General features: G+C 33.3%; 2 protein-coding genes across 3 annotated transcripts; both read right to left on the minus strand.

Moving 5' to 3' along the window:
• Window positions 1-850: 850 nt before the first annotated feature.
• Window positions 851-2829, minus strand: LOC132030876 (protein TIFY 10A). Its single transcript, XM_059420642.1, has 2 exons — window positions 2562-2829; window positions 851-1612 (listed from the first exon to the last, which is right to left on the minus strand). Exons 1-2 carry the CDS (start codon window positions 2713-2715, stop codon window positions 1065-1067), a joined length of 702 nt encoding a protein of 233 aa, XP_059276625.1. The 5' UTR covers window positions 2716-2829; the 3' UTR covers window positions 851-1064.
• An 8876-nt stretch (window positions 2830-11705) lies between these two features.
• Window positions 11706-24356, minus strand: LOC132030878 (probable polygalacturonase). Of its 2 annotated transcripts, XM_059420644.1 has the most exons (6): window positions 24022-24356; window positions 23226-23905; window positions 15895-16015; window positions 14404-14652; window positions 13276-13429; window positions 11706-12349 (listed from the first exon to the last, which is right to left on the minus strand). In XM_059420644.1, the coding sequence occupies exons 2-6, from the start codon at window positions 23658-23660 to the stop codon at window positions 11824-11826; spliced, it is 1485 nt and encodes a 494-aa protein (XP_059276627.1). In that variant the 5' UTR covers window positions 23661-23905; window positions 24022-24356; the 3' UTR covers window positions 11706-11823. The 2 variants fall into 2 exon arrangements, with proteins under 2 accessions (XP_059276627.1, XP_059276626.1); XM_059420643.1 differs by lacking the exon at window positions 24022-24356 and having other exon boundaries at window positions 23226-23997.
• Window positions 24357-25885: the final 1529 nt, after the last annotated feature.

The following is a 25885-nucleotide window of genomic DNA, read 5'->3' on the forward strand; positions in this document are numbered from 1 at the left end:
TTGTTGAATTCACTTGCATAAAGTTCTTTTTCCAAATCAAATCAGTACTCCTAATTTGGTCTAAAAAATGCATTAAATGAATGAAGAAAGCCAGACCAAATTCTGAATATAATTAGGTAGTGTAAACATTATGAGAGTTTGGCCAAGAAGAACAAAGCAAAACGTGCGAAATTTTCTTAAATAGTGTTTGGTCAATTATTAGAGGCCAACAAGATACCAAACCAATTATACAATATAACCATATCATGTGAAACACTTACTAAAGTTAAAAAAATATTTCAAGCAGGCATCTTTGACCTTACCCCACTTTAAGCCGTGCCTTGTTGATCGTTTCCATTACCATTTTTAGTTTTTTTGTTTTTTGTTTTGTTTTGTATATGCATTAGTTTATTTATATTTTATAATTATTTCGCGACTTAACTGTTTCATCAAATACCTCTTAGACTTTACGTTTCAGGCAACTTTACAAAATTCGATAACTGGAAAAAAATAACTAACGGTTTTTCATTTCTACTAAAATTTAAATCTCGATCTCCTATAATTTTCACTCTTTTCCTTCATCATTTTCATATCAATGATAGAAACTACATCACTTTGAGCCTATGTTGCTCAAATTCTTCAAAAATGTTATTGCGCCCGTGTCAGATCCTTCAAATATGCACTACTTTTGGAGAATCCGACATGTATGCGAACGACATTTTTGAAGAGTCCAAGCAATACCATTTGAGCCTTCCCTTTGAAGGAATGACTCGTTTCCCAGAGATACCTTCAAATCTTGGAAAAACAATCAATTTATTGCTTTATTTCAAGAAAACCATGGAGCCATACAAGAAAATTACAACACAAATACAATAAAAGCAAAATCAATGAAAGTTGATTAATCAAATAGTAATACATATGAGGTACTGAACAAACATCCCTAGTCTTAGTTACAAAAAATGGTACTTGCAAATATTCATAGTTAGATCAAAATGGCTTCAATCAAGCTTGAAGCCACAAAAAAGAAACTCGGTCATTTAATAGTATTATATCAAAGCAATAGTCCTATATTCATCAAAATATAACTAAAAGTACTGCTCAGTTTTAACAAATTGAGCACCTAATCCCAACCATGCCTTGTTCTCCTCATTCTTAGAATTAGCAATTTTTTTGTTGCTGATTTGGTATGGTGCAGTTGCTGTTATTCTATCTTTTCTTTTCTCCAAGAATCTTGTGAGTGAATTTCTTCTTGCAATTGGTAAATCAGCAACAGATGGCTTTGGAATTGGGACTTGACACTTTGGGAGTTCTTGATTATTCACCATGGTATAAGAAAAATTATTTATGGAGTTCTTGGTGTTTTTCTTGCTGGCTAATTTCATGATTTCATTTGCTTTATCAGCTGGAAAATCATCAAATACAATGACTTGTCCACCATAGAATATGGTCATTTGTGCCTTTTCTGGTTCAGTGTTTTTTGAGATTTGTTCTTTGGCAAAATCAACTTCTTGTGGGAAAAGATTCATTGGTTTTTGAGGAATTTTTTCTGATGATGATGATGATGAAGAATCACCTGATTTTTCAATCATTGGTAACAAATTCATTGTAGTGGTGGTAGTTGTTTGTTGAGATCCTGTTTCAAGAAACATAAAAAATTTTAATCAGTTTTAGTAACCAAAAAAAGGTACAATCTTTGCAACCAGAAAAATGAACAAAATATTTCAAAAACCAAAAAAAGCTTCAATCTTTGCAACCACAAACATGAAAATATACTTTCAAGAACCAAAAAAAAAGCTACAATCTTCACTTTCAAAAAGCAAAAGAAAAGTAGTCAGTACAATTTTTGCAACCAGAAACATGAAAAGAAATACTTTTAGAAACCCAAAATAGCTACAATCATTGAAGAAACATGAAAGAATACTTGCAAAAACCAAAAACAGCTTAAATCTTTGCAACCAGAAACAATATTCTAAGATACCCTTAAACTAGAAACCAAAAAAGCTACATTCTTTCTAACTAGAAACATGAAAAAAAAATACTTTCAAAAACCAAAAAAAGCTTAAATCTTTGCAACCAGAAACATTATTCTGAGATACCCTTAAACTATAAACCAAAAAAGCTACAATCTTTCTAACTAGAAACATGAAAAAAATATTTTCAAAAACCAAAAAAAGCTTAAATCTTTGCAACCAGAAACAATATTCTAAGATGCCCTTAAACTAGAAACCAAAAAAGCTTAAATCTTTGCAACCAGAAACATGAACAAATACTTTCAAAAAACCAAAAAAAGCTTAAATCTTAGCAACCAAAAACATAAATACTTTCAGAAAAGACAAAAAACCACAACCTTTGCAACCAGAAACATGAACAAATTCTTTCAAAAACCCAAAAAAGCTAAGATCTTTGCAACCAGAAACATGAAACTACACTTACAAAATCGAAAAAAGCTCAAATCTTTGCAACCAGAAACATTATACTAAAAACACCCTTAAACTAGAAAATGATTCAAAAAACAGCAATGGAGTCATTAAAAGCCAGTTTTTTTTTTTTTTTTTTTTTTTTGCCAGTTTTAAAGAACATACCAGTTGGTTCAAAGCTTCTGTAGATACCAATATTATTAAGATCTCCAACAGAACCATTTTTCTTCAAGAATTGACTCAAAAGATTACAGGTTTGAGAAAACTGTGATTTCTGACCAGTAACCTTGCTTGAATCTACAATTTCTGATGACCCCATCTTGTTAACAATAATATAACAAGAATCTAATTTAGCTTGTGAGAGATATTTGAATGGTTGAAAAAAAAGAAACAAGAAGTGCTTGTGGAACTGTTTGTTTGATGAAGAATCTTGTTAGAGCATAATGTGTATATATAAGGGGGTAGGCGTGGTGAGGTGGGTTGGTTGGGTAAGGTGGTGGGGTAGGTTGGGTATGTGTTAAGTTTAATATATGAATGTGGAACACATGGGGTTTTTATTTGTGGAAATATTCACTGTTCTTTTGTTTGTTTCAAATACTTTTGTGTTTGATTTGAAAAGGAAATTAAATTATTAGGGTCCTTTAGTTGCTGGTTTGGACATGAGTTATGCTGGTATTAAAGAGTAATATTACGTTTGGTAACTGGTTAGATGATAAGTTACTCATGTATAAAATTGATAAGGTGTTTGGTTTGCAATTTAAAAACACGCATAACTAATACTCCATCTGTTTCAATTTATGCGAACCTTCTCGGAGTACGAGGGTCAAACTTTATAACTTTGATCTTAAATTTTGACGTAGATTGTAGATTTTTCAAGTTTGTAAAAATAAAATTTATATATTTAGAAACTACATAAAAAATACTATAAGTCATGATAATTTATGATTCAAATAATTTAAAAGTGTAAGGAAAACGTGATGAAAGAACCACCTCGAGCACTCCCGAAATAGTAATAGATTCACATAAATTGAAATAAAGGGAGTACATATATGTATAAGTTATGAGAGAATCTTTGCATTATTTTATGTAGAATATAAGGTGAAATAACTAATACTCCTCCGGATCAAAAAGAGTCCACTTACCAAATGAAGAAACAATTAACCTTATTCTTCCAAAATTGCCCTTAATAAATATTAAGTAATCAAATCACAATACCTAATTAGAAGTAGTTTAGTCAAATTACCTATTTTTGCCTAGAAGTTAATATTTTCTCAAGGGAGTGTGATGGCCAAGTGAATACTCTTCTGATCCGGAGGGACTATATGACTAACTAATAAAGTACGTTAAAAAGTAAATTCTATATAACTAATCCCTGCTTAAAATAATATATAAATTCTCTCATAACTAATTCATATATTACTAATACCCGTGTAACTCTAAACAGCTACCAAATGACTCCTTAATTCATGAACAAGGAACACATGGGGTTTTTATTTGTGGAAAAAAACTGAAGTGTCGTGTTGTGTTTGTTTGAAATACTTTTGTGTTTGATTTGGAAAGGAAATGAAATTATTAAAGTATGGACAAATTAAAGGGAAAAAACAAAAGTAGAGCCACCATTCAAACACGTTTTCTTTTATGTCCAAGAAAAAGTCCACACTGTACATTCCGTGTTGCGCGGTGTTAGTTATATCATCTACAATTGCCATCATTTTTCTTTATATTTACGATTTTTACCCTACTACTCTTTTCGTTAACTTTTCCTTTTTTCATGAACTTCTAATAATAATCATAATAACAATAATAATAATAGGAGGTTATGAAGGATGCGCATAAGAGCAGAAGATTAGTAGGTAGTGAAGTGTTGTCTCGCTTATCCTTCCATAGTAGTAGTCGTAGTATTTCCTCTGTAGATTTTGTCCTTCGATTTTTATTACTATTTTGTTGTTTCTTGTATTTCGATTATCATACTAGTTTGTTGTAGTTATTGTCCCTTTTTTTCCGGAATACTCTGTCATGCTTTTTATACTCCCTCCGTCCCAAAATAAGTGTCGCCTTAGCAAAAATCACTCCTATTAAGAAATCAATAAATACAATGCTGAGTTTACTGAACTATCCTATTTATTAGATATTGTTTGAGAATTGAACAATATTAAAGAAGACTACTTCTTTAATGCTAAGGGCATTGTTGGAAACATTTACCAATTTTTATCTTGAATTCCTAAGATGACACTTATTTTGGGTGGGAGGGAGTAGTATTTTATCATGGTTTCTTCATTTTCGTTATTTCTTTGTCCGACCTGCTTTAATATACTTTTTCTTCAAATTTAGTCTATCGTAAACAACCTTTTTATTTTTTAAGATACGGATAAGGTCTGAGTACACTCTACCCTCACTGGACCACACTTATGGGACTACGCTAAATATGTTGTTGTTGTTGATTTAGTTGTTTCTAAATTTAAGCAATAATTTTGTTTAGTTTAAATTAAAATAATATACATCAGTACGTACTTAAACACTATAGGTGTTTGATTCATTTTTAATCTAAGCATTCAAATGTTTTTCTTTTTGAAGTAGCGGCTAAATAAACATCATCAGTATCGGAACCACAATGAGTTACCATCAAAGAATATGATCATGAAATGGTTGAGATTGCTCTATCTTATAATTAGAAACTCGGAATCTTTTTTTTTTTTTTTTTTTTTTTTTAAAGAATGACAAACTTCTTTATAGAAAGTATTTTACACTTAGTGAGCCTATTCGCATAAATTTGAATTAATCAGAACAACAAATTTTGAAAACAAAATGGCTAAGCTAAACCAACAAAGAAAAACACAATGAGTTTGTGATACTATAATTCAGATAGCGATGCCTTAATCCTTTTTTCTTTTGAATCATAGTCATTTAAAAAAAAAAACGATGCCTTAATCCTTTTTTCTTTTGAATCATAGTCATTTTAAAAAAAAAAAAAAGGAGAAGGCATGAAAACAAATTCACGTGCCTCAATAAATTTAAAGTCAACATCCATTAAAGTTGCACCCTTTTACTCGTGACATGTTATTAGAGGACAAGCACTAAATGGGCATTGGATTCTGTCCTTAATTTCACGAAAGAATTTTGTGGTCCAAGTATATATCCAAACGCGTCCTATTTATTTTATTTTTCTTGCTATTTTTTTGTGGGTGAATAATACAGCAAATAATAAAAAAGAGACTACATAAGAATGATAATGTTTGATGAGATTGAAATCTTAAACCTAAATTATCAGTAATGTTATGTCGGAAAAATAAGTGATTATTTTACTTGAACAATTCTTCTTCTTCTTCTTATTTTTTTTTCTTATGAGAAACTTTCCTTCTTCGTATTTACCCGATGAGCATAATTTTTACTCGGAAATTATGAGTGTCTTGATTTGGTTACCAAAATTCATGTCGACCTTAATGTTATTTATTCAATATATTTATTTTAATTTATTTGACTGGAGATGAATTTTAAGAAACAGATAAAAAACTTTTTGGCATTGAAGCGAAATACTATAAAATACCAAAAATACGACATGATATATCAAATTATTTCCTCATCTCCACTTTATATGACATTATTCATATCTGACAAATCAGATATTAGCTTTTATTGTGATCTATATTCTACAGAATATGACCATATTGAACAAGTGACACGAGTATGATAAAAGGTCTAATGGATGAGACAGACCATCTTAACATATTGAAAACTTTGTACATACATATAAATGTATATGACAAAATTATGCTCGAATACATATGCAAGAAACTAAAATTTAAGCAATGTAAACAAACTAGCAATCAAAACGAAAATGATTACCATCAAGAAAACGACGTAAAAGTGTTTTAGAAAATTAAGAGATGATTTGGATCGTTTACTTATTCAACAAAACTGTAAAATTAGAAGATTCAAGTTTTCTAGAATTTTATTAAATCCACTCACGTGTTTGACAATTAACTGGAACTATCAATTAGCTTTGAGTAATTACATTATCTTAATTAATTTGAAATTCCGTCGAATATGACTTATATGAGTTCATGTTCTAAATTAGTTGACTCGAAAACATTTTAAAAATAAAAATTGTTGACTCCATTTCTTTCTTTGCGTGCTTGGATAATAATAATAACGTGTTGTAGATTTGGTCTAATATATTCTCGAACTTTCCTTACATTTTCTACATATGACTTAAATATAAGCCCTTCACCTAATAGCTATAGCCTATTATTGCTTATTAAATGTTTTAAGCATTAAATAGTATTATTGTTTAAATTTTTTCCACGAATTTGTGCTCCTTATGTTATCTTTACTTTACTCTAGCAGTCTATTGTGAATAATAATTATAATATTGTTATTCTTGTTGATTTTATTATTATTAGAAGGACAGATCCCTTTAGGTGCTAGATATGATCAATCGTGAAAAGTCATTAATAAAGGATCTGATTTTATTTAAGGGAATGAGAAAAAACAAGTTAAAGTCTACTATGATTTCATCTAGTCATTTATTTACGCATGATGAAAATCTCAATGACTATATCTGTTTGTATTTTAGGCCGGAATCATTTTAATTATCAAGTGTATTCTTTTATAACAATTTAATGGGTTTGAATAAATTTTGTTAGCATATACTTTTTGATATTTTTTAAGAATCGTGTCTTATGTCAAGTGGACAGATTATACATATTCAGTAGCAAATGTAATATTAGAGAGCATCCCCATGAACAATTAATTGAAAAGGTCCGAATATGAATATATGCAGATCAATTTTTCAACATTGGGAAGCTGTTAGCGGGAGAAGTATATGTAAAACGAAAGATAATGATAAGAACTTTTAACTAATCTATGAAAGATATATAAAAGACAAGTCACAAATGTTTGGCATAAATTAGGACATTTCATATAAAAGACAAGTAACAAATGTTCGGCATAAATTAGGACATTTTTCCTATGAACACTAATGTTATAATTATAAGAAGAATATTGATTGTAGTTAAACTAGAATAAGTATAGCTTGTACGTATTGTCGAATCATAAATATGGTGCCTAACTATAAATAGGATCCCTATAAATAGCTTGGTGTGAGCACATGTTGCACGAGGCATTGGTTACAAACTAATATCGGAGACTCATTCAATATTTGAAATCGTCAAAGAATTATGGCTGGGTAAATATTTATTACTCGATAATTTTTCACTTTATCTGAAGATCAGTGTTTGAGTATGAAAATTGTAAATCCAACTTGAAGTTGTATTTCAAATATGAAGAACAACTTGTAACCTGTTTTCTAGCTCAATTTTCATTGTTGAACTTGTATTTAAGTACATTTAAACACGAATATTATGCCAAATATTCTTTACAAAAAGTATAACCAAATATAACTCAATCTCCATAAAGTCCAAATAAAGTGAAAAATATTTGGAATATATGGCCAAACGCTTATTAAGAGTTCTTCGCTCTTGACCAGACATATCTAGTTTGAGCCATAAGTATGAAAAAGTATCCCAATAATGAATGCTTCCCCATTCCCTATCTAACAAGCTTTATACAACGCAAATTCAAATTAGTCGGGACCTAATATAGACACGGAGTGAAAATAAAATATAAGAATACAACATTTGAATTCTTCTTTGAATTGAATAAATGTAAGTGGTGGAATCTTGATAGTGCTGTACAATTTGTGATGTTTCTAGGAAACTTCTTCAAATAGCGACACCTCAAATAGAAATAGCTCTTTAAACTTCAGCTTATTCCTTTCTACTTCCTATCCACAAATAGAACAAGAATGTGTTAGGAGATTTTCGTTCTATAGTAATTAACAACTGTTATTTTGATTATATAATACTTTTTGTATAGAAGATCAGTCAAAAATAACATAGAAAATTTGTAAAGTAATACATAAAATATTTCCTTATATTCAAATTCTAATTAGGCATATAACATATCGTTTTCTCAGTAGGTAAACAAATTTTTTAATTCACTGACTATACAGTATTATATTTCATTGACTACTGATTGTGTCAATTGATGTAGATCGATTTAATATAAGTAAATATATCGCTAACGAATATTGTAGGATGAATGTGATTCGACCTTCATCTTTAATCAAAGATTTTGAGTTCGAGTCAATAGAATAGATAAATTTCTGATATAATTGTTTTCATCTTTAATAAGTAGGTTTTATTCAATGTGAATTCGAACTAGTTGGAACAGTGAATTTCAATATCTGATTGAAAGAAAATTACATTGTTACAAATAAATGAAAAGTAAATAAGTGTTGCCACGGTAAGGCTTAAACAATCTAGATTGTAGGATAAGAGGTGTTTTTTAATATTTAAATAAACTTTTTTTAATTTTTAATTTTATTTTTAGGGAAGAAGACAATTTTTTAACAAGCCATACTTAATAATTTTTTTATACAATTTCGCTGCACCTTCCTACATCTGAAAATCGTGCATAAGTATAGATAGCTTCCAGGAAAAAGGAAAGGGAAAAAAAATATTGTTTAGAAACTTCTTTTGTACTTGCAATAATAATTACTTTATTAAACTTTGAACGATGTTGTATAAAATTAAAATTTCATATTTATTGACAAGGATCCAACTCATATATGGCCAGATTGTGTTATGGTAGTTATAAAGAGAGAAAATAAGAAAAATGGTTTTTGTTTGGGGTTGATTCAAAGTAGTCCTTTAAATATATTTTCGAATAATTTTATATCTTTAAATTTGTAAAAAATGAACACCTTTTATCTCCGTCAAGTATTTAACAAAATATCTGTTAGATTCGACGAGAGCTTTGATGAGAGTTGTGAAGAAAAGCATTTAGTTATTTGGAAATGTAGCTTTTACAATTGGGATAATAGTCAAAATACCTCCCAACGTTTGACCAAAATCCCAACTACACACGTAACCTTTGTGGGGGTCCTATTACCCCCCTGAACAAATTTTTTCAGTATCAAAATGACCCTTTTTTGCCGATTGTAATTAATACGACAACTCCCAATTCGTTACAAAAAAAAGCGCTTGTATACACGCGCCCGCCCACGTGCCACGTCATCATCGTCTTCATTAGGAGTTGAAAAAAAATCACACCAAATCAACTCAAAAAAAAATCTCTCAATTTTCCATACTCTATTTTTAAGTAAGGATCCAAAACCCATAACCAATTCTCCTTCATCTTCATCAACATTATCATCATCATCATCATCATCTTCATTAGAAGTTGAAAAAAAAAAATCACACCAACTTCCTCAAATCTAATCCAAACAAATCCAAATATGAAAGGAAGCTTCCTAACACCTAATAGAACAAAGTTCATCCATTAATTTGATCAAACAATGAAATTTAAATAAACCCATTTGGTGTTCTTCATAGCTTTCTCCAAATTCCTAGCAATGGAGTTTAATTTTCTCCCAATATCAACTCAAAGAATTAGTGCTTAAACAACTCCAACCAAGCAACAAGTAGCAACTCCAAACAAGCAACTTCCAATCAGATTTTCTTTAACAACATTAGATTTTTCAACTTTTTTTTTTTTTCCAGATTTTTCCTTTTTTTTTTCTTCAGATTTTTCGTTTTTTTTCCTTCAGATTTTCGTTTATGGTGGAAAGTTGTTCTTTAACAAGTTGTTGGGAATCATATGTGGATTTTCTTCAGTTCAGATTTTTGTTTATAATGGATATTATTTTGACAAAAAAAATGGAGATGGATACCAAAACATCCAAATCTTCACTTGGCAACTTACACTTCAAACTCATAGACGATCTTTAATTTCCCTATGCAATCAGTAAGAAACCACAGGATTATTGTGGTACTGTTCTGGTGGTGGTATGAAAGGAAAATGGGTTTTGTGTTTAGGGCTTGTTTGGCTGTGATTGAGAAAAAAATGAGAAGTTGGGCTAAAAAATGAGAGGGAAAAATATATCTATGTGGCATCATATGTGACGATACTAGTTGAGTCAAAACACGTCGGATGCAGATTTTGAAGGCCATCACGCGCCACGGCGGTGTATTCACGTTCTCTCACATCGGCAAAAAGGGCATTTTAATGCGAAAAAATTTGTCCGGGGGTAATAGGACCAAAAAAAGGTTAGGTGTGTAGTTGGCATTTTGGTCAAACATTGGGGGTATTTTGACTATTATCCCTTTACTACAATTTTTGCTACTTTGGTCTATTATACTAAAGGCAGGTGCAACTTTTTGAAAGTGCAAGTTCTGCGATCAATATTCAATGTCAAGTGCAATCTTTTTTGTCATGGTTTCTAGAATTTGATAGATAGTGTTTCTTGTTAAAAAAATTAAAAAAAAATTCACAGTTTCCCTCACATCTAATCGATATAGTTTGTTAAAAAATTTGACGAAAACCAATAGTGCTATAAAGTTAAAAGACCAAATAACTCAAGAATATATTTATCGGCTTAATACATAGTTAGCCCTTTGAACTTGTCAGGATATTTCATTTAAACACTCGAACTAAGCGTTGTTCTAATTGAACACCTCAACTCTTAATAAATGTTCCTATTAGACACTTTCGGTTCAAATTTCAGAAATTTTTTGCGCGTGTTTTCATTCGTTTATTAGGTAAATAAGTTAACCACATAAAATATATCATCTCCTTTAATTATACACATCAACCTCAAGTAGAAAATGCCTGAGTTTTACAGCTTATTGAGGCGAACACGTATAATTAAAGGAGATGATATTACATGTGATTAGCTTAATTACCTAATAGACAAATGAGAACATACGCAAAAAAGAAATTCAAAATTTAAACTGAAAGTGTCTGATTGGAACACTTTATAGGAGTTGAGGTGTTCAATTGAAATAACGTTTAGTTCGAGCGAATGAAATATACGGGCAAGTTTAAGCGGCTGGTTATGTATTAAGCCATATTTAAAACAGTACTTTAGACCAAACCACAACTTTAAGGGATCATTTTTCTCATTTTCTCGTTATAAATGCAAGATAGTGGAGAAACCAATTTAGGCTTAAACTTTTTAAAGATAATGGTGAGAATACCAGAAAAAAAAAAAAAAAAAAATCTAATTTCAACTTTGCCTACATTCAATGATGAGTAGCAAACAAGTGTACCACAAAGAAGTTAAAGACATTAAATTCATGGAACTAACATTCTGTACAAGGAACCAAAGAGTTGATCTTTACATTGGATTTGTGGATTAACACATTAAAGAACTTCCTTCTGTATGCATTAAAAATCTAATTTAATGCAGATGATCAAACAAAGTGTGTTTAAATTCATGGAAAACATTCTGTACAAGGAACCAAAGAGTTGATCTTTACATTGGATTTGTGGATTAACACATTAAAGAACTTCCTTCTGTATGCATTAATGCAGAGATCAACAAAGTGTGTTTATAAAAAGAAAAGATGGCCCTGGAAAATGAATTTCAAATGTCATAATCTATATCTGTCGCGTTTTGTGCATCCGATCGTCTGATCAGATGTCCTTGCTCGTCATATAAATCGAGATTCTTACAAGGGGCGGGGAAGATAGTCCCTATAACACGACCTTGAACGAAAGCACACTGGAATATATGCTTCTTCTTGTACGTTAACCCAACCGACATATCTCTGAAAGTAACGTTCTTCACGGGAATTTCTTTACTACCATGAATTTGAACAGGCACGCGGACTCCCTCACCGTGGATTGTTGTGTAGCTTATGTTCTCCAGTACAGGGACGGCTTTGGGGTCAAATTTCTCATCCGCATGTTCATTGTAATCTGTTTTGATGACGATGCCAACCCTAACATTTTCGAACGTCAAGTTCCTGTATGTTATATCTCGAACGTATCCTCCTCTTCCAGGCGCTGTTTTGATGCGTACAGCACGTCTTGAGTTCCAGATAAAGAGGTTTTCCACAGTAACATTTGATACTCCGCCGGACATCTCACTTCCTATCGATACACCAGCGCTGCAATTTAGCTCGGTCAGAGTTAGTTCCTAGTAAAATATTGAAGGAATAATATGTTACATAACGGGAGTTAAACTAAGTGAGTTTCTACGAGGAAATGACAAAAATGGTCCCTTATGTTTGGGAGTAGGTTCAAAATAGGCCATAAAGTATGCTCTGAACAGTATTGGTCCTCTAAGTTTGTCAAAAGCTGACACTTTGGTCTCCCTCAAAATATTTAATGAATTGTGTGTTTGATTTGAAGGGGAACTGTAAAAAGAAGATTTAATCAAAAACACTAGGAAAGTCCCATCAAATCCTAGAAGAAACTGCAACAAAATAAACTATACTAGACACCAAATAATAGACCAAAAATAGTGGAATTTGCACCAAAAAAACTGCAATAAACTCTAGAAAGAGACGAAATGTTACATTGTACCTCCAAATGTGACTTCCTGCTAATCCTTTTTTTTTTTCCACAGTTCCCGTCAAATCTATCGGACAGAATTCATTAAATGTCTAATGGAGATCAAAAGTGTTAACTTTTGAAAAAACTTAAAAGGACCAAAACTGTTCGGAGCATACTTTAGGAACTATTTTGAACCTACTTCCAAACATAAGGAACCATTTTGTCATTTTCTACCGTGAATTGCTGCCATTTTTTCATTAAAATGGTATCTATCAGTCATTCAATCAGTCAAATAAACTTCCGTCCAAAAATAATTGTGGAACTTTAGTAAAACAATCATTAACCAAAAATAGGTTATGCCTCTTCACCAACAAGCGGCTGAACTGTCAATGCTCAACTAACATTTGCTAAAATGTAAGAAAAAGAAAAAAAGGATTTGATTTCTGGAACATCTATAACACCCCCAGATGCAATTGTTGTCAGAAACATCCAGTCGTGAAAAGAAATGTAAATGCACGTGCCTATATGGAGACCTCACCTGACATTGGAACGAATGACAAGGTTCCGAATGAGTATATTCTTCGAAGGTCGTCCATAAGCAATTCCATACTGATCCCATCCACTCTTTATTGCGATGCCATCATCACCAACGCTGATGTAACAGTTCTCTATCAACACATCTTCACAGGAATCTGTTCACTCCATTAAAACACAATAGAAGCTGATACTGAGTGACTCTGGCAACAGTAAAGAAATAAAAAAGTACAGAGTGGATATCAGAGCCTTTTACAGTGATGCAACATCAGAATCATCCCATTTCAGAAAACCCTGTCCAGAACTTAAATTTTGTTGCTAAAAAGGATCATATATGAACAAAGAAATACAGCAAATTAATATGTCAAAACTTGAGCTGCTTAACCAAAGTTCAAAAACCAGCAGCTCAGCTATCAAGTGACTAGTAATTTTCTGGTATATTTCCTAGCTCATTATTGATTTACTGAATACATCGATAACCTCTTAAACTGTCAGTATATTTCATTAGACACTCGAACTATAGCTTTTCCGATTGAACACCTGAATATTGATAACGTGTTCCTATTAGACACTTCTGATTCAAAATTTTGAAAAAGCTTCTGTGCATGTTCTCAAGCGTCCATTACGTAGATAAGTTAGCCACCTAAAGTATGTCACCTCCTTTAGTTATACGCATTAGCCTCAATAAGATGTAAAATGTCAAGTCTTCCATTGATGTTGATGTGTATAATCAGAGGAGGAGGCATATTTTATGTAATTAACTTATCTTTGTAATGGACACTTGAGAACATGTGCAGAAATTTTTCCAAAATATGAGCCGGAAGTGTCTAATAGGAACACTTTACCATGTGTTTAGGAGCTCAATTGGAACAGGCCGCAGTTCGAGTGTCTAAATGAAATTTAGAGGAAAGTTTAATGAACTGTCAATGTTCAGCCTTATTGGTTTGATTAAAGAACCAGAAATCTTTAAAGCCAAAAGTTTACAAAACTTGAGTCTAAAATGTAATTGTGTTCACAGATGACCCAACCATGTCAGGAAAAGAACAACACTGGTAAACTCAGAAAATTTAGAACGTAAGGCTAGTAGCTCAAGATTCATTTATCAAAAAAACTGAACCTATCAAAGACTTACCTGGATCAATGCCATCAGTATTTGGAGCCCCAGCAATGGGTGCCAGGATTGTAACATTCCTGATTGTTACATTCTTGCAGTCGTACGGATGGAGTGTCCAAAAGGGAGAGTCTTGTAAAGTTATATTTGAGATTAGTATGTCAGTAGACCACATGATCTGCACGAGCGGTCCTCTCGTATGGTTAAGAAGCTTCGACCGGAATTTCTTCCACCATGCTTGACCCTGCCCATTAATGGTACCATTATGCCCTGTTAACGGTATAACAACATGTGCATAATTAGATCCAGCAGTTGTTCCTGTATACTTTCACAAACATTCAGAATACTTCAATCTAGAAAAGGAGCAATTCTCTCAATTATTGATGAATTCTGATTTTGGTCCTTATAATATTTGGTTGAGCACATTTAGCCTTTGATTAACTAGAATGTGTACTTTTGGTCCCTTTATATATGAAATATGTGATATTTAGAGTATTTTTAGACTATAGCACCCTTAAATATGGAGTAACAATATAAATTCAACATAATGTATGTCAATTATATGGTCTAGCACGTAACAATTCGCTATTTATGAACATTCACTGTTTAGGGCTCAAAAGTGCACGTCAATTAATTGAAGGTTAAATGTGCTTAATCAAAAATCACAAGGATCGAAATTAGAATTTCTCAATATTTGAGGGACTAAAAGTACTAATATCCCATCTTGAAAATCTGTTTTATTTTGAGCATGTAGTAGGTTCAAGTTGCCTTTATCATTACTGGACCTTTAAGAAACATGCAGTACATCTTATAAAGAATATTGATGAATGTGTGAAGGAAGAATCAACTAAGCAACCATGAATAAAGTGGTTAAGTTTTGTTTGCCAAATATCTCTGAAATTTTATGAAGATAATATTAATAAGAAAATAACACTTTATATTTTATGGCACCAAGAAAATTTTGGATCATCTCTTTCTCCACTAGGTTCCCTTTATTTAATAGACAATAATTCCCAATCCCACTGCTTATGGAGCATTTATTGACTAAGCACCGTCAAACTATGACAATTGAATCATACATGGATTGACAAATGAACAATCTCAATGATTTGCATTACTTAACTAACTCAAAAACAGATAAATTCAATTTTCAGCAAAAACAACAGTGATAGTAAGAAATCATCAAAGGATACAAATAAACGACATACTCCCTCCGTCCCATTTTGACACTCTTTCCTTTCTAGTCAATCCCACAAAGAACGACATCTTTCTATATTTAATAACAATTTAACTTTAAACTTAATGAGATGATTATTTTAGACCACAAGTTTAAAAATCTTCATTTCATTCTTAAACTTCGTGTCCAGTCAAATACCTAGTCAAATACCTTCACATATACTGGACGGAGGAAGTATAAACCAAGGACTTCAAAATTTTAAAACATTGTGCTGTTTTTGTGAAGCTCATGGTGAGTAGAAGAATTTCAAACTGAGGTCAGAGTCAAAAAAACACCTGTAATTATCACATCTTTGAGTTTTTGGCCATGGATTAAACTTCCATAGCGGGGTCCACGATGCTCTCTTCCATATCCATATGAAGGTAAGGGAGGCATGAGAGGCCAGTACTTCTCATCCTGTTGAATGCCAAAAATACAAATATAAATACAAATACAGAAATAAAATAGCTTCTGTTAGTTCCCTACTAAAAAGAGGAAGAAAAAAAAGGCTTCAATTAAGGGAGGTATACTCATGTTTCAGATGAGACATTATCAAGTTATTTTGATCGTCAAGAAAACAATTGTGAGAGAGCAATATTTCCATGAGGTGGCAGAAAAATGCAAATGTAATGAAAGAATTGTAGTCCACTTTCCTTTTGCAAATTATAACTACCTGTCCAAACTGAACTTTGCAGGCAAAACTGTTTCCGCACAAAAATGTTCCCTACACAACACTGTTCGGAACTGACAAGTGCATGGATAATTCTTAAGTTAAACTAGTGGGCCTAACCAATTTTTTTTTTTTGTAAAGAATTCCTATTGTGTACTTAGGAGAGTCTTCTCAAGGCTCTCACTCCTAGCAGAATGCATGCTACACGAGATGCTCGAGGAATACAAACCAACGTGTTGTGCAATCTAACTTATAAGAAAGAGAGCATAATATAACACCCAGGAATTTAGATATCTAATGTATAACAACCTCCAAGGACAAGGCTATGAGTCTAGAAGGCTTCAAAATTTTAGATCGTAAAGCCATTTTGCTGATAAAAATTGAGAAAGGAAGATAGCTAGGCTCTATGTTCGAGCCTTTTAGGATAACCGTATGATAGAGCAAGACGTAACAAATAATTAAAATAGAATTGTTGAAATGGACGCGTGCTATAGAAGTAGCACGCGATAGGATGATGCCAACAAAAGTGAAAAGCAAGTTCCATAAAACGGCTGTAAAACCGAGACTGTATATTGAATCTCTAAAAAGGGCAGCCCGGTGCACGAAGTATCCCGCGTTCATGCAAGGTCCGGGGAAGGACTGCACCACCCCAAGCCCAAAGGGGGGTGTCAGGGGCTGAATCCATGGCTCGAACACGTGACCTATAAGTCACACGGAGACAAGCTCCCCTTCAGTGTTGAGTCTCTAAGGTGAAAAACATCCACAAAATGAGGGTTGCAAAATTGGATGTGCGGTGTTACAAAGATTAGACAACATAAAAAATGGTTTGATCATGTCCCACATAAGTGTGATGCCATAATGATTTGAGGTGTTAATAAGGGACGAGATAGACCTAAAAATTAATAAACTATAAGGAAGTTAACGCAAGGTGCCTATAAGCTATCTGAATACATACAGATACGGCACAATGAAAGCAAAAGATCCATATGAGTGTATGTACTAGTTTGGCTTAAGGCTTAGTCATGATGCTACTCCTACATTAGGTATAGTATTGCTAGGAAAACCTTTAGTAATGTTCAGAAAATTGTGTGTCAGTAGAAAATGTAGAAACCCTTTTAAGTGTTAGCTGAAAATGTTAAAAGAAAAACTGAAGTACTGGAGTAAAAATAACCGGGGCAACTGGAAACAGAGGAAGGAGGATATTCTAAATCAATTGGCTAATTGGGAGGCTATACAAGAACAAAGAATTCTTACAGATGATGAGGCAGTACAGAAATCAAATTTAGCTTTGGAGTATGAGGAAGTAGCAAGAAACGAAGAAATAGCTTGGAAGCAAAGATCCAGGATACAATGGCTGAAACAGGGAGACAAAAATACAAAATACTTTCACAGGATAGCAACAGCTCACAAAAGGGTTAATTCCATTGATAACCTGACTGTGGGGGGAAATGAGGTGACAAACCCGGAGGACATCAAAGAAGCAATCCAAAACTTCTACAAGACTCTTTACAAAGAAACAGAGGAATGGAGGCCAGATCTGGTGGTACATGAAGTCAGAGGGATTGCTATGGAAGAGCAAGAGTGGCTTCAAAGACAATTTGATGAAGCAGAAGTTCTGGAATGCATAAAAATGTGTGCTATGGAGAAGGCACCTGGGCCTGATGGATTTCCTATGTCATTCTATTTAACTTTCTGGGAGATAATGAAAGATGACATACTGAAAACCATTCAATATTTTCATGAGAATCAGAAGTTTGAGAAAAGCTTTAATGCTACGTTTATAGTATTGATCCCCAAAAAAGCAGGAGCATCAGATTTGAAGGACTTCAGACCTATAAGTCTCATAGGTGGGGTTTATAAAGATAGTAGCAAAGCTACTAGCTGAAAGGCTCAAGAAGGTAGTTGATAAACTGGTGAACAAGCATCAAATGGCTTTTATAAAAGGGAGACAAATCATGGATGCTGCACTTATTGCCAGTGAATGTGTGGACTCCAGAATCAAAGAGGCAGAAGCAGGTGTCATGTGTAAATTGGACATAGAAAAAGCTTATGACCATGTTAATTGGAAATTTTTGTTGAGCATCCTTAGACAAATGGGCTTTGGTGAGAAGTGGCTGAAATGGATAGACTTTTGCATTAAAACTGTCAGGTTCTCTGTTCTTGTGAATGGAGAACCTGTAGGTTTTTTCCCTTCTGAAAGAGGACTTAGGCAGGGTGACCCATTGTCCCCTTTCCTGTTCATAATTGCAATGGAGGGTTTTGATAGCTTGATGAGGATAGCTTTGCAGAATAGGTGGATTAAAGGTTTTGAGATAGGGGATATCGGGGGGCAGAGAAAGAGATATGTCATCTACAGTATGCAGATGACACAGTGATATTTTGCGAGGCCAAGGTCGAACAGATTGGTTACATAAGAATGATCTTGACACTATTTGAAGCATCTTCAGGCCTAAAGGTAAATTGGCGAAAAACCAGTTTGTTTTCAATAAAAGAGGTACCAAACATACAGACTCTTGCTCTCATTTTAGGATGTAGAGTGGATATTCTGCCTACAACTTATCTAGGCATGCCTCTTGGCAGCAAACACAAAGCAGGGGAAATTTGGGATGGAATAGATGAGAAAACAGAAAAAAAATTGGCAAAGTGGAATGCACGATACTTATCTTTAGGAGGAAGACTTATTCTTATCAATTCTGTTCTAGATTCTCTTCCCACATATGTAATGTCATTATTTCCTTTACCCTCCAATGTTCAGAAGAAATTGGATAGACTTAGAAGGGAGTTCTTATGGCATGGCTGCAGAGAGGGCAAAGGTTATAATCTGGTTAAATGGCAGACAACAATGAGAGATAAACAAAGGGGTGGATTGGGCATTAGAAACTTGAAAGCACAGAATAATTGTCTGTTGATGAAGTGGCTATGGAGGTACAACAGTGAGGAGAATGCATTATGGAAAGAGGTGATCAAGTGCAAGTTTGGTGAACTCAATCCTTGGTGTACTAGAGTGAGCACTGGCACATATGGTGTTGGAGCATGGAAAACAATCAGAGCTTTATGGCCCAAGATGGAAAGTAATATGCAGATGACTGTAGGAGATGGAAAAAGAGTGAAATTCTGGAAAGATTCTTGGAAGGAGCAAGTTCCATTGAGGGAAATATTTCCAAACTTGTTTATTCTATGCAATAATCCAGAGAGCACAATAGATGAGATGTGGAGTGCACAGGGCTGGAACTTAAATTTCAGAAGACTGTTGAATGATTGGGAGGTGGAAAGGGTGGCCGACCTGTTAAGCAAAATTGGTGATTTCAGTGGCACCAACAATGAACCAGACACTCTGAGATGGAAGCATAATAGTGATGGGAAATTCTCAGTAAAAAGGGCTTACAAAAGGGAGTGTAATCTACAGAATAGAGAGCAACCAAAGCTTTGGAGAAACTTATGGAAGTGCCCAGCTCCAAACAAGGTGAAATGCTTCACATGGGTGGTGGCAAGGAGGACTTGTTTAACACATGAAGTTCTAAAGAGAAAAGGTTCCATCATAGTTTCCATATGTTTCTTGTGCAAGGAAACATATGAAACCAACAAGCATCTATTTCTACACTGCAAATTCACTGCACAACTGTGGTCCTTATTTCTCAACATAACAGACACACAATGGACTATGCCTGAACACACGACAGATTTACTTGGCTGTTGGATGAAGAGGGGAGGCAGTAAGAGTCAAAAGAAATGGTGGAGGATAATCCCACACTCCATATGGTGGACAGTTTGGAGGGAGAGGAATGATAGGTGTTTTGAAAATAGATCCAGTTCCCTTCAGAAAGTCAAATGGAATTGTATAGTATCTTTCTACTTTTGGTGTAAAGAAATAGGATTAGAAGATATAAATCAGTTTGTCGATTTATTAAAATCTCTGTAAGTATTTCTATTCCCTTTTTATGTTCCTGCTGTAACACTTTTGAAGGTCTCCAGCATGTCCTAAATGCTGATGAATACACAATTACCAGTTTCAAAAAAAAAAAAAAAAAAGAACCTATGGAATATTAGAATGAAACAGGTCTAAATAGAGCAACATAGATAGCGAGGATTCATATGCCATCCAAACTAACTTGGGATTGAGGAGTAGTATTTGACTTATTTGTAGTTTTACATTCACATTGCTAGTTGAATAAAGTGCAACATAATTGCATAATGATACGCAAATGCATATAGAAGCTAGATCACAAACCCTTCATAGCACCGGCATTGCTTGAAAGAGGAGAAACAGCTTGTAATTCAGTTTTCTTTCTTCTTTGAAATGGTAAAGTTTTATTTATAGAAAGTACCAAGATGGTACAGTGAATTAAATAACTATTACAAGAGATGAATATGACTAATAAGCAAATAAAGAGACCCAAAGGGCCATTTCGACAACAACCATAGAGAACGTAAATGAAATGGCAGGGAATAAGGTTGAAACGTGGTTAGAAAAACAGTTAACTTTCACAAGTGAGGCACTATTAAAAGGAAAATTTTCATGCTACTGATCTCTAGTCCGAAGCTGACTTCCTGTATACACTATGCTCCCTAAGCAGTGTCGTCAAAGGCGCGCTTAAAGCGCGCTTAAGCCCTGAAGCGAGGCTCAAAACTCGTTCAGCGCTTCGCCTCGCTTTATGTATGCTTCAGTGTCGTCATAAGGCTCTAAGACATACTTTTCCTTGCCATTGAGCCTCTCTTGAAGAGGTGACACTTGATAATTGATATTTCAATTTATCGTAATGTTTTTACAGTTTCTTTGTCCATATATTTGTTATTCATGCTTAATATTATTAGTCTTGGACTAAACATACATATATTTGTAATTTTGCACCATTGCGCTTTTTTTCACTAAAGCCCACGCCTTATTTGCACTTTGCGCTTAAAGCCCCAGCTAACCTTAGAGCTTTTTTGCGCTTTTCGCTTTTGATAACACTGTCCCTAAGGGATTTAGGAAAATTGATCTAATCTGAATCCTAGTGCCTCTGCTGGTGGGATGTAGTAGGTAACCCATGGAATCAGTCCAGGCGGGCAAGCTGGCCCAGACACCAAGGTTATAACAAAAAAGTAACACTAAGCAATTAGCACTATGTGAAGCTCAAAGGTCTAAGCAAAGTAAACTAAACAATCAAAAAAGCAACCACATACAATTAGCATAAATGGGAACAATGAGGTGAACAGTTAAATCATCAAGAAGTAACTTTCGGAGTTCATTGAGCAAGATCAAAACTTTTAATGCTGACAAATCAAGAAACTTGTTAGTAAAACTTACATCAACACCCAATATAACAGCAACCTCAGCAAGGAAAAGAGTCATATGACTAGTGAGATTAAACGGCGCCGTTAGAAAATAACCTGGTGGCACATTAAGCTGCCCTCCACCTTTTTTCCCAAGTTTAGAGGTTTCCAATATAGCCCTCTCAAATGCCTTTGTATTCACAGTAACACCATCCCCAAACCCACCAAAGTCTGTCAAGTTAAACGCCACCGGCCAGAGCTTCGGCAGCTCCCTCGCCGGAAAATCAAGATTCCAGTAGTATTATTCATGTATTAAAAGTTCAAAACCATAACTAGTACCATGTTTGGTTACATTTAAGTTGCTATGTATAAAATTCAGCATACCAAGTATAGTGTTCGGTCACCAGTTTACAAACTCGCATAACTAAAACATGTAGTAATACATGAATAATTAAACCCTGCATAACTAATACCTGCATAATTCTAACCAGCAACCAAACGACCCCTTAAGTAAGTAACTTTCTGAGTTCATTGAGTAAGATCAAAACTTTTAATTGCTGACACATCAAGAAAACTATTAAAATTTACATCAACACCCAATATAGCAGCTCCCTCAGCAAGGAAAAGAGTCATATGACTAGTAAGATTAAACGGAGCCGTTAGCCAATAACCAGGTGACATATTAAGCTGCCCTCCACCTTTTTTCCCAAGTTTAGAAATTTCCAATACAGCCCTCTCAAATGCCACAGTATTCACAGTAACACCATCCCCAACCCCACCAAAGTCCGTCAAGTTAATAGGTTAAAACCAGCATAACTAGTACCATTTGGTAAACTTTTAGTTGCTATGTACATAAAATTCAGCACCCCAAGTACGGTATTCGGTTACCAGTTTACCACCAATACATGAATAACTAAACCCTACTTAACTGATCTCTGTATTACTAATACCTACATAACTCTAACCAACAACCAAACGACCCCTAAGAAAATAACTTTCTGAGTTCATTGAGCAAGATTAAAACTTTTAATGCTAACATATCAAGAAAACTGTTAATAAAACTTACATCAACGCCCAATATAACAGCTCCCTCAGCAAGGAAAAGAGTCATATGACTAGTAAGATTAAACGGCGCCGTTAACCAATAACCTGGAGACACATTAAGTTGCCCTCCACCTTTTTTCCCAAGTTTAGAAATTTCCAATATAGCACTCTCAAAATGCTGCTGTATTCACCGTAACACCATCACCAACACCAACACCACCAAAGTCTGTCAAGTTAAATGCCACTGGCCGGAGCTTAGGCACCTGCCTCGCCGGAAAATCAAGATTGCACTAGTAGCATCCATTTGCCACCAGAAAAGGGTTACCAAGAAGGCGATCCACAGGGAGGGGATTACAGCCTTGTGGGTGGTGAATACAACAAACCAAACAGTCTATAACTAATCCCAACATAACTAATCTCAGCATTACTAATACACCTATTCAGTACTACTCTTATACATGTTACCAAATGACCCCTAAACAATTAGCACTATGTGAAACTCACAGGTCTAGGCAAAGCCAACCAAACAATCAAAGAAGAAACCACATACAAGTAGCATAAATGGGAACAATGAGGTACACAATTAGTAAAATATCAAGAAAGCAACTTTCACAGTTCATTGAGCAAGATCAAAACTTCTAATGCTTAAGTAAGACTTACATCAACACCCAATATAACAGCACCCTCAGCAAGGAAAAGAGTCATATGACTAGTAAGATTAAACGGCGCCGTTAACCAATAACCAGGTGGCACATTAAGCTGCCCTCCACCTTTCTTCCCAAGTTTGCTAATTTCCAATATAGCCCTCTCAAATGCCTTTGTATTAACAGTAACACCGTCACCAACACCACCAAAGTCTGTCAAGTTAAATGCCACTGGCCTGAACTTAGGCAACTCCCTAACCGGAAAAACTCGCCGAAAAATCAAGATTCCAGTAGTAGCATCCATTTGCCACCAAAAAATGGTTATTAATAAAGTGATCCATAGTGAAGTGATTATAGCTTTGTGGGTTGTAAAAATTGCTGGAATACATCTATGGGGGTGGTGGGGTTGAGCCCAACGCCACCAAAATGATGATGTTACAGTCTCCACCATATGATATATTCTATTTTTTGGATCTTAATAACAACCCCAATTTCTAGAACCAATCAAGATTGGATTTTTTTTCTAATAATACTAAGTGAAATATCAAGAAATGATATTGGTATAGAGAAATACTAATAACAACCCAATTTCTAGAACCAATCAAGATTGGGTTTTTTTGCTAATAATGCTAAGTGTAATATCAAGAAACTAAAAGGGTTAGAAGATAGATAATATAGAGAAATATTAAGAACAATCTAATTTCTAAAACCAATCAAGATTGGATTTTTTTGTGCTAATAATGCTAAGTGGAATATCAAGAAATTAAAAGGGTTTAGAGATGGATATATTTTAGAGAAATACTAATAACAACCCAATTTCTAGAACAAATCAAGATTGGATTTTTTTTTGCTAATAATGCTAAGTGGAATATCAAGAAACTAAAAGGGTTAAGAGATAGATAATATAGAGAAATATTAAGAGATAGATAATCAAGATTCTATTTTTGTCAAATGATGCTGAATGAAATATTAATGGGGTTGAAGAATTGGAAGGTGAAGTGTAATAGTCAGAACCAGTGGGATTGTTGAGGGATTTGGTGATAGGTTTAAGTGGAATGAGTACATTCAAAGGAAAAGAGATGAAGAAGCCAAAGATTTGATTAACACAAAGATTTTGTGTTAATCTAGGTGACACTAGTCTGATCCATTTAGGACTTTGCTTATCATAATATATATAAATAAATAAATAAAGTTAATTAAGATTGGAGGCGAATTTAGAATTTCTAGTTACTAGTTCCTATATGAACCTTAAGTCGTACTCCCTCCGTATCAAAATAAGTGTCATCTTATCAAGCCATTAATAAAATTAATAAATATAATGTGAGTTTTACTAAATTACTTTTATTTATTACTCCTTCCGTTCCAATTTATGTTATACATTTTGCTTTTCGAGAGTCAATTTGACTAAACTTTAAAGCTAAATTAGATTAGATTAACTCAATATTTTAAGATTAAAATTTATATATTTAGAATTATATGAAAAGTATTATAAGTTGCAACTTTTCTCATATCAATTTGGTAAAAAAAATACATCTTAAAATATTAGTCAAAGTTCATGCAGTTTGAATCACTAGAAGAGAAAAATATCACTTAAATTGGGACAGAAGGAGTATATGTTTTTTGACAATTGAGCAATATCAAAGAGAAATACTTCTTTAATGCTAAGGGCATAATTGAAAATAATTGTCAATTTTTATTTTGAATTCCTAAGCTTACATTTATTTTCGGAAAATATTTTTTGCTAAGATAACACTTATTTTAATACAAAAGGAGTACAATAATATTTGTGTCTATAGTTAAATTTATCGACATTTACTAGATTTCATAATACATATAATGAGTTTGCACAAATTTCACGTGACTTGTTAGTTCTCATGTAGATTCGTCCCTGATTAAGATTATTTAAGATATGAGTAAATTAGTGTAATTTCCATAAACATCACTAAACTATAATATCATATTTTATGACTTATCATATATTTTATAATAACTCTATGTTGTACCTTACTTTTTTTTGTAGGTTTGTCCTTCAAATTGTAATGTTTATCATTATGTAACGATGTGAAATGATTCAATCTATCCAAATAATATGTTCATCAAAATAATACAATACAACATAATATGATATATTATAAAACAATACGTAAAAACCATCCAAACAAAGTGTAAGGAAAAAGCCGAATACATAAACGATGGCCCTTCAAAGTTGGCTTTAAATTTTATTTGATACCTCAACTAAAGACAATAACTATTAAACACTTTAACTAAAAGTGTTTATTGAATATAACGAATTTTTATAGGGTCGGGTCTTTATTTTCCAAGTAAGATAAACTTTTCATTACATTAAAGATTCTGCATCCGAAGATTATATTTTTTAGCCTTCGATAATCGAGAGCTTTCGTTTCTATGATAAATTTGTGATTTTTATGTGGCAAAATAAAGTTGTGTGACTTTGATTAAACAATTATAATCTAATTATAATTTATGAAATTTACCCTGAAAAATTAATCATTGTTATTAACGAAATTGAATTACATGTCGAGATCCTAATTAATGGATTGCAATGATAGTTTCATTAAAAAAAATTAAAAAAAAAATAAAGGAGTAAAGTATTTGATCTATTTTAAGATAGAAAATTAAGAAGAGGAATAACTAGACTTGCTAATAACTACTCTA

Source organism: Lycium ferocissimum, chromosome 9 (assembly GCF_029784015.1).
Source record: "Lycium ferocissimum isolate CSIRO_LF1 chromosome 9, AGI_CSIRO_Lferr_CH_V1, whole genome shotgun sequence".
Classification (NCBI taxonomy): domain Eukaryota; kingdom Viridiplantae; phylum Streptophyta; class Magnoliopsida; order Solanales; family Solanaceae; genus Lycium; species Lycium ferocissimum.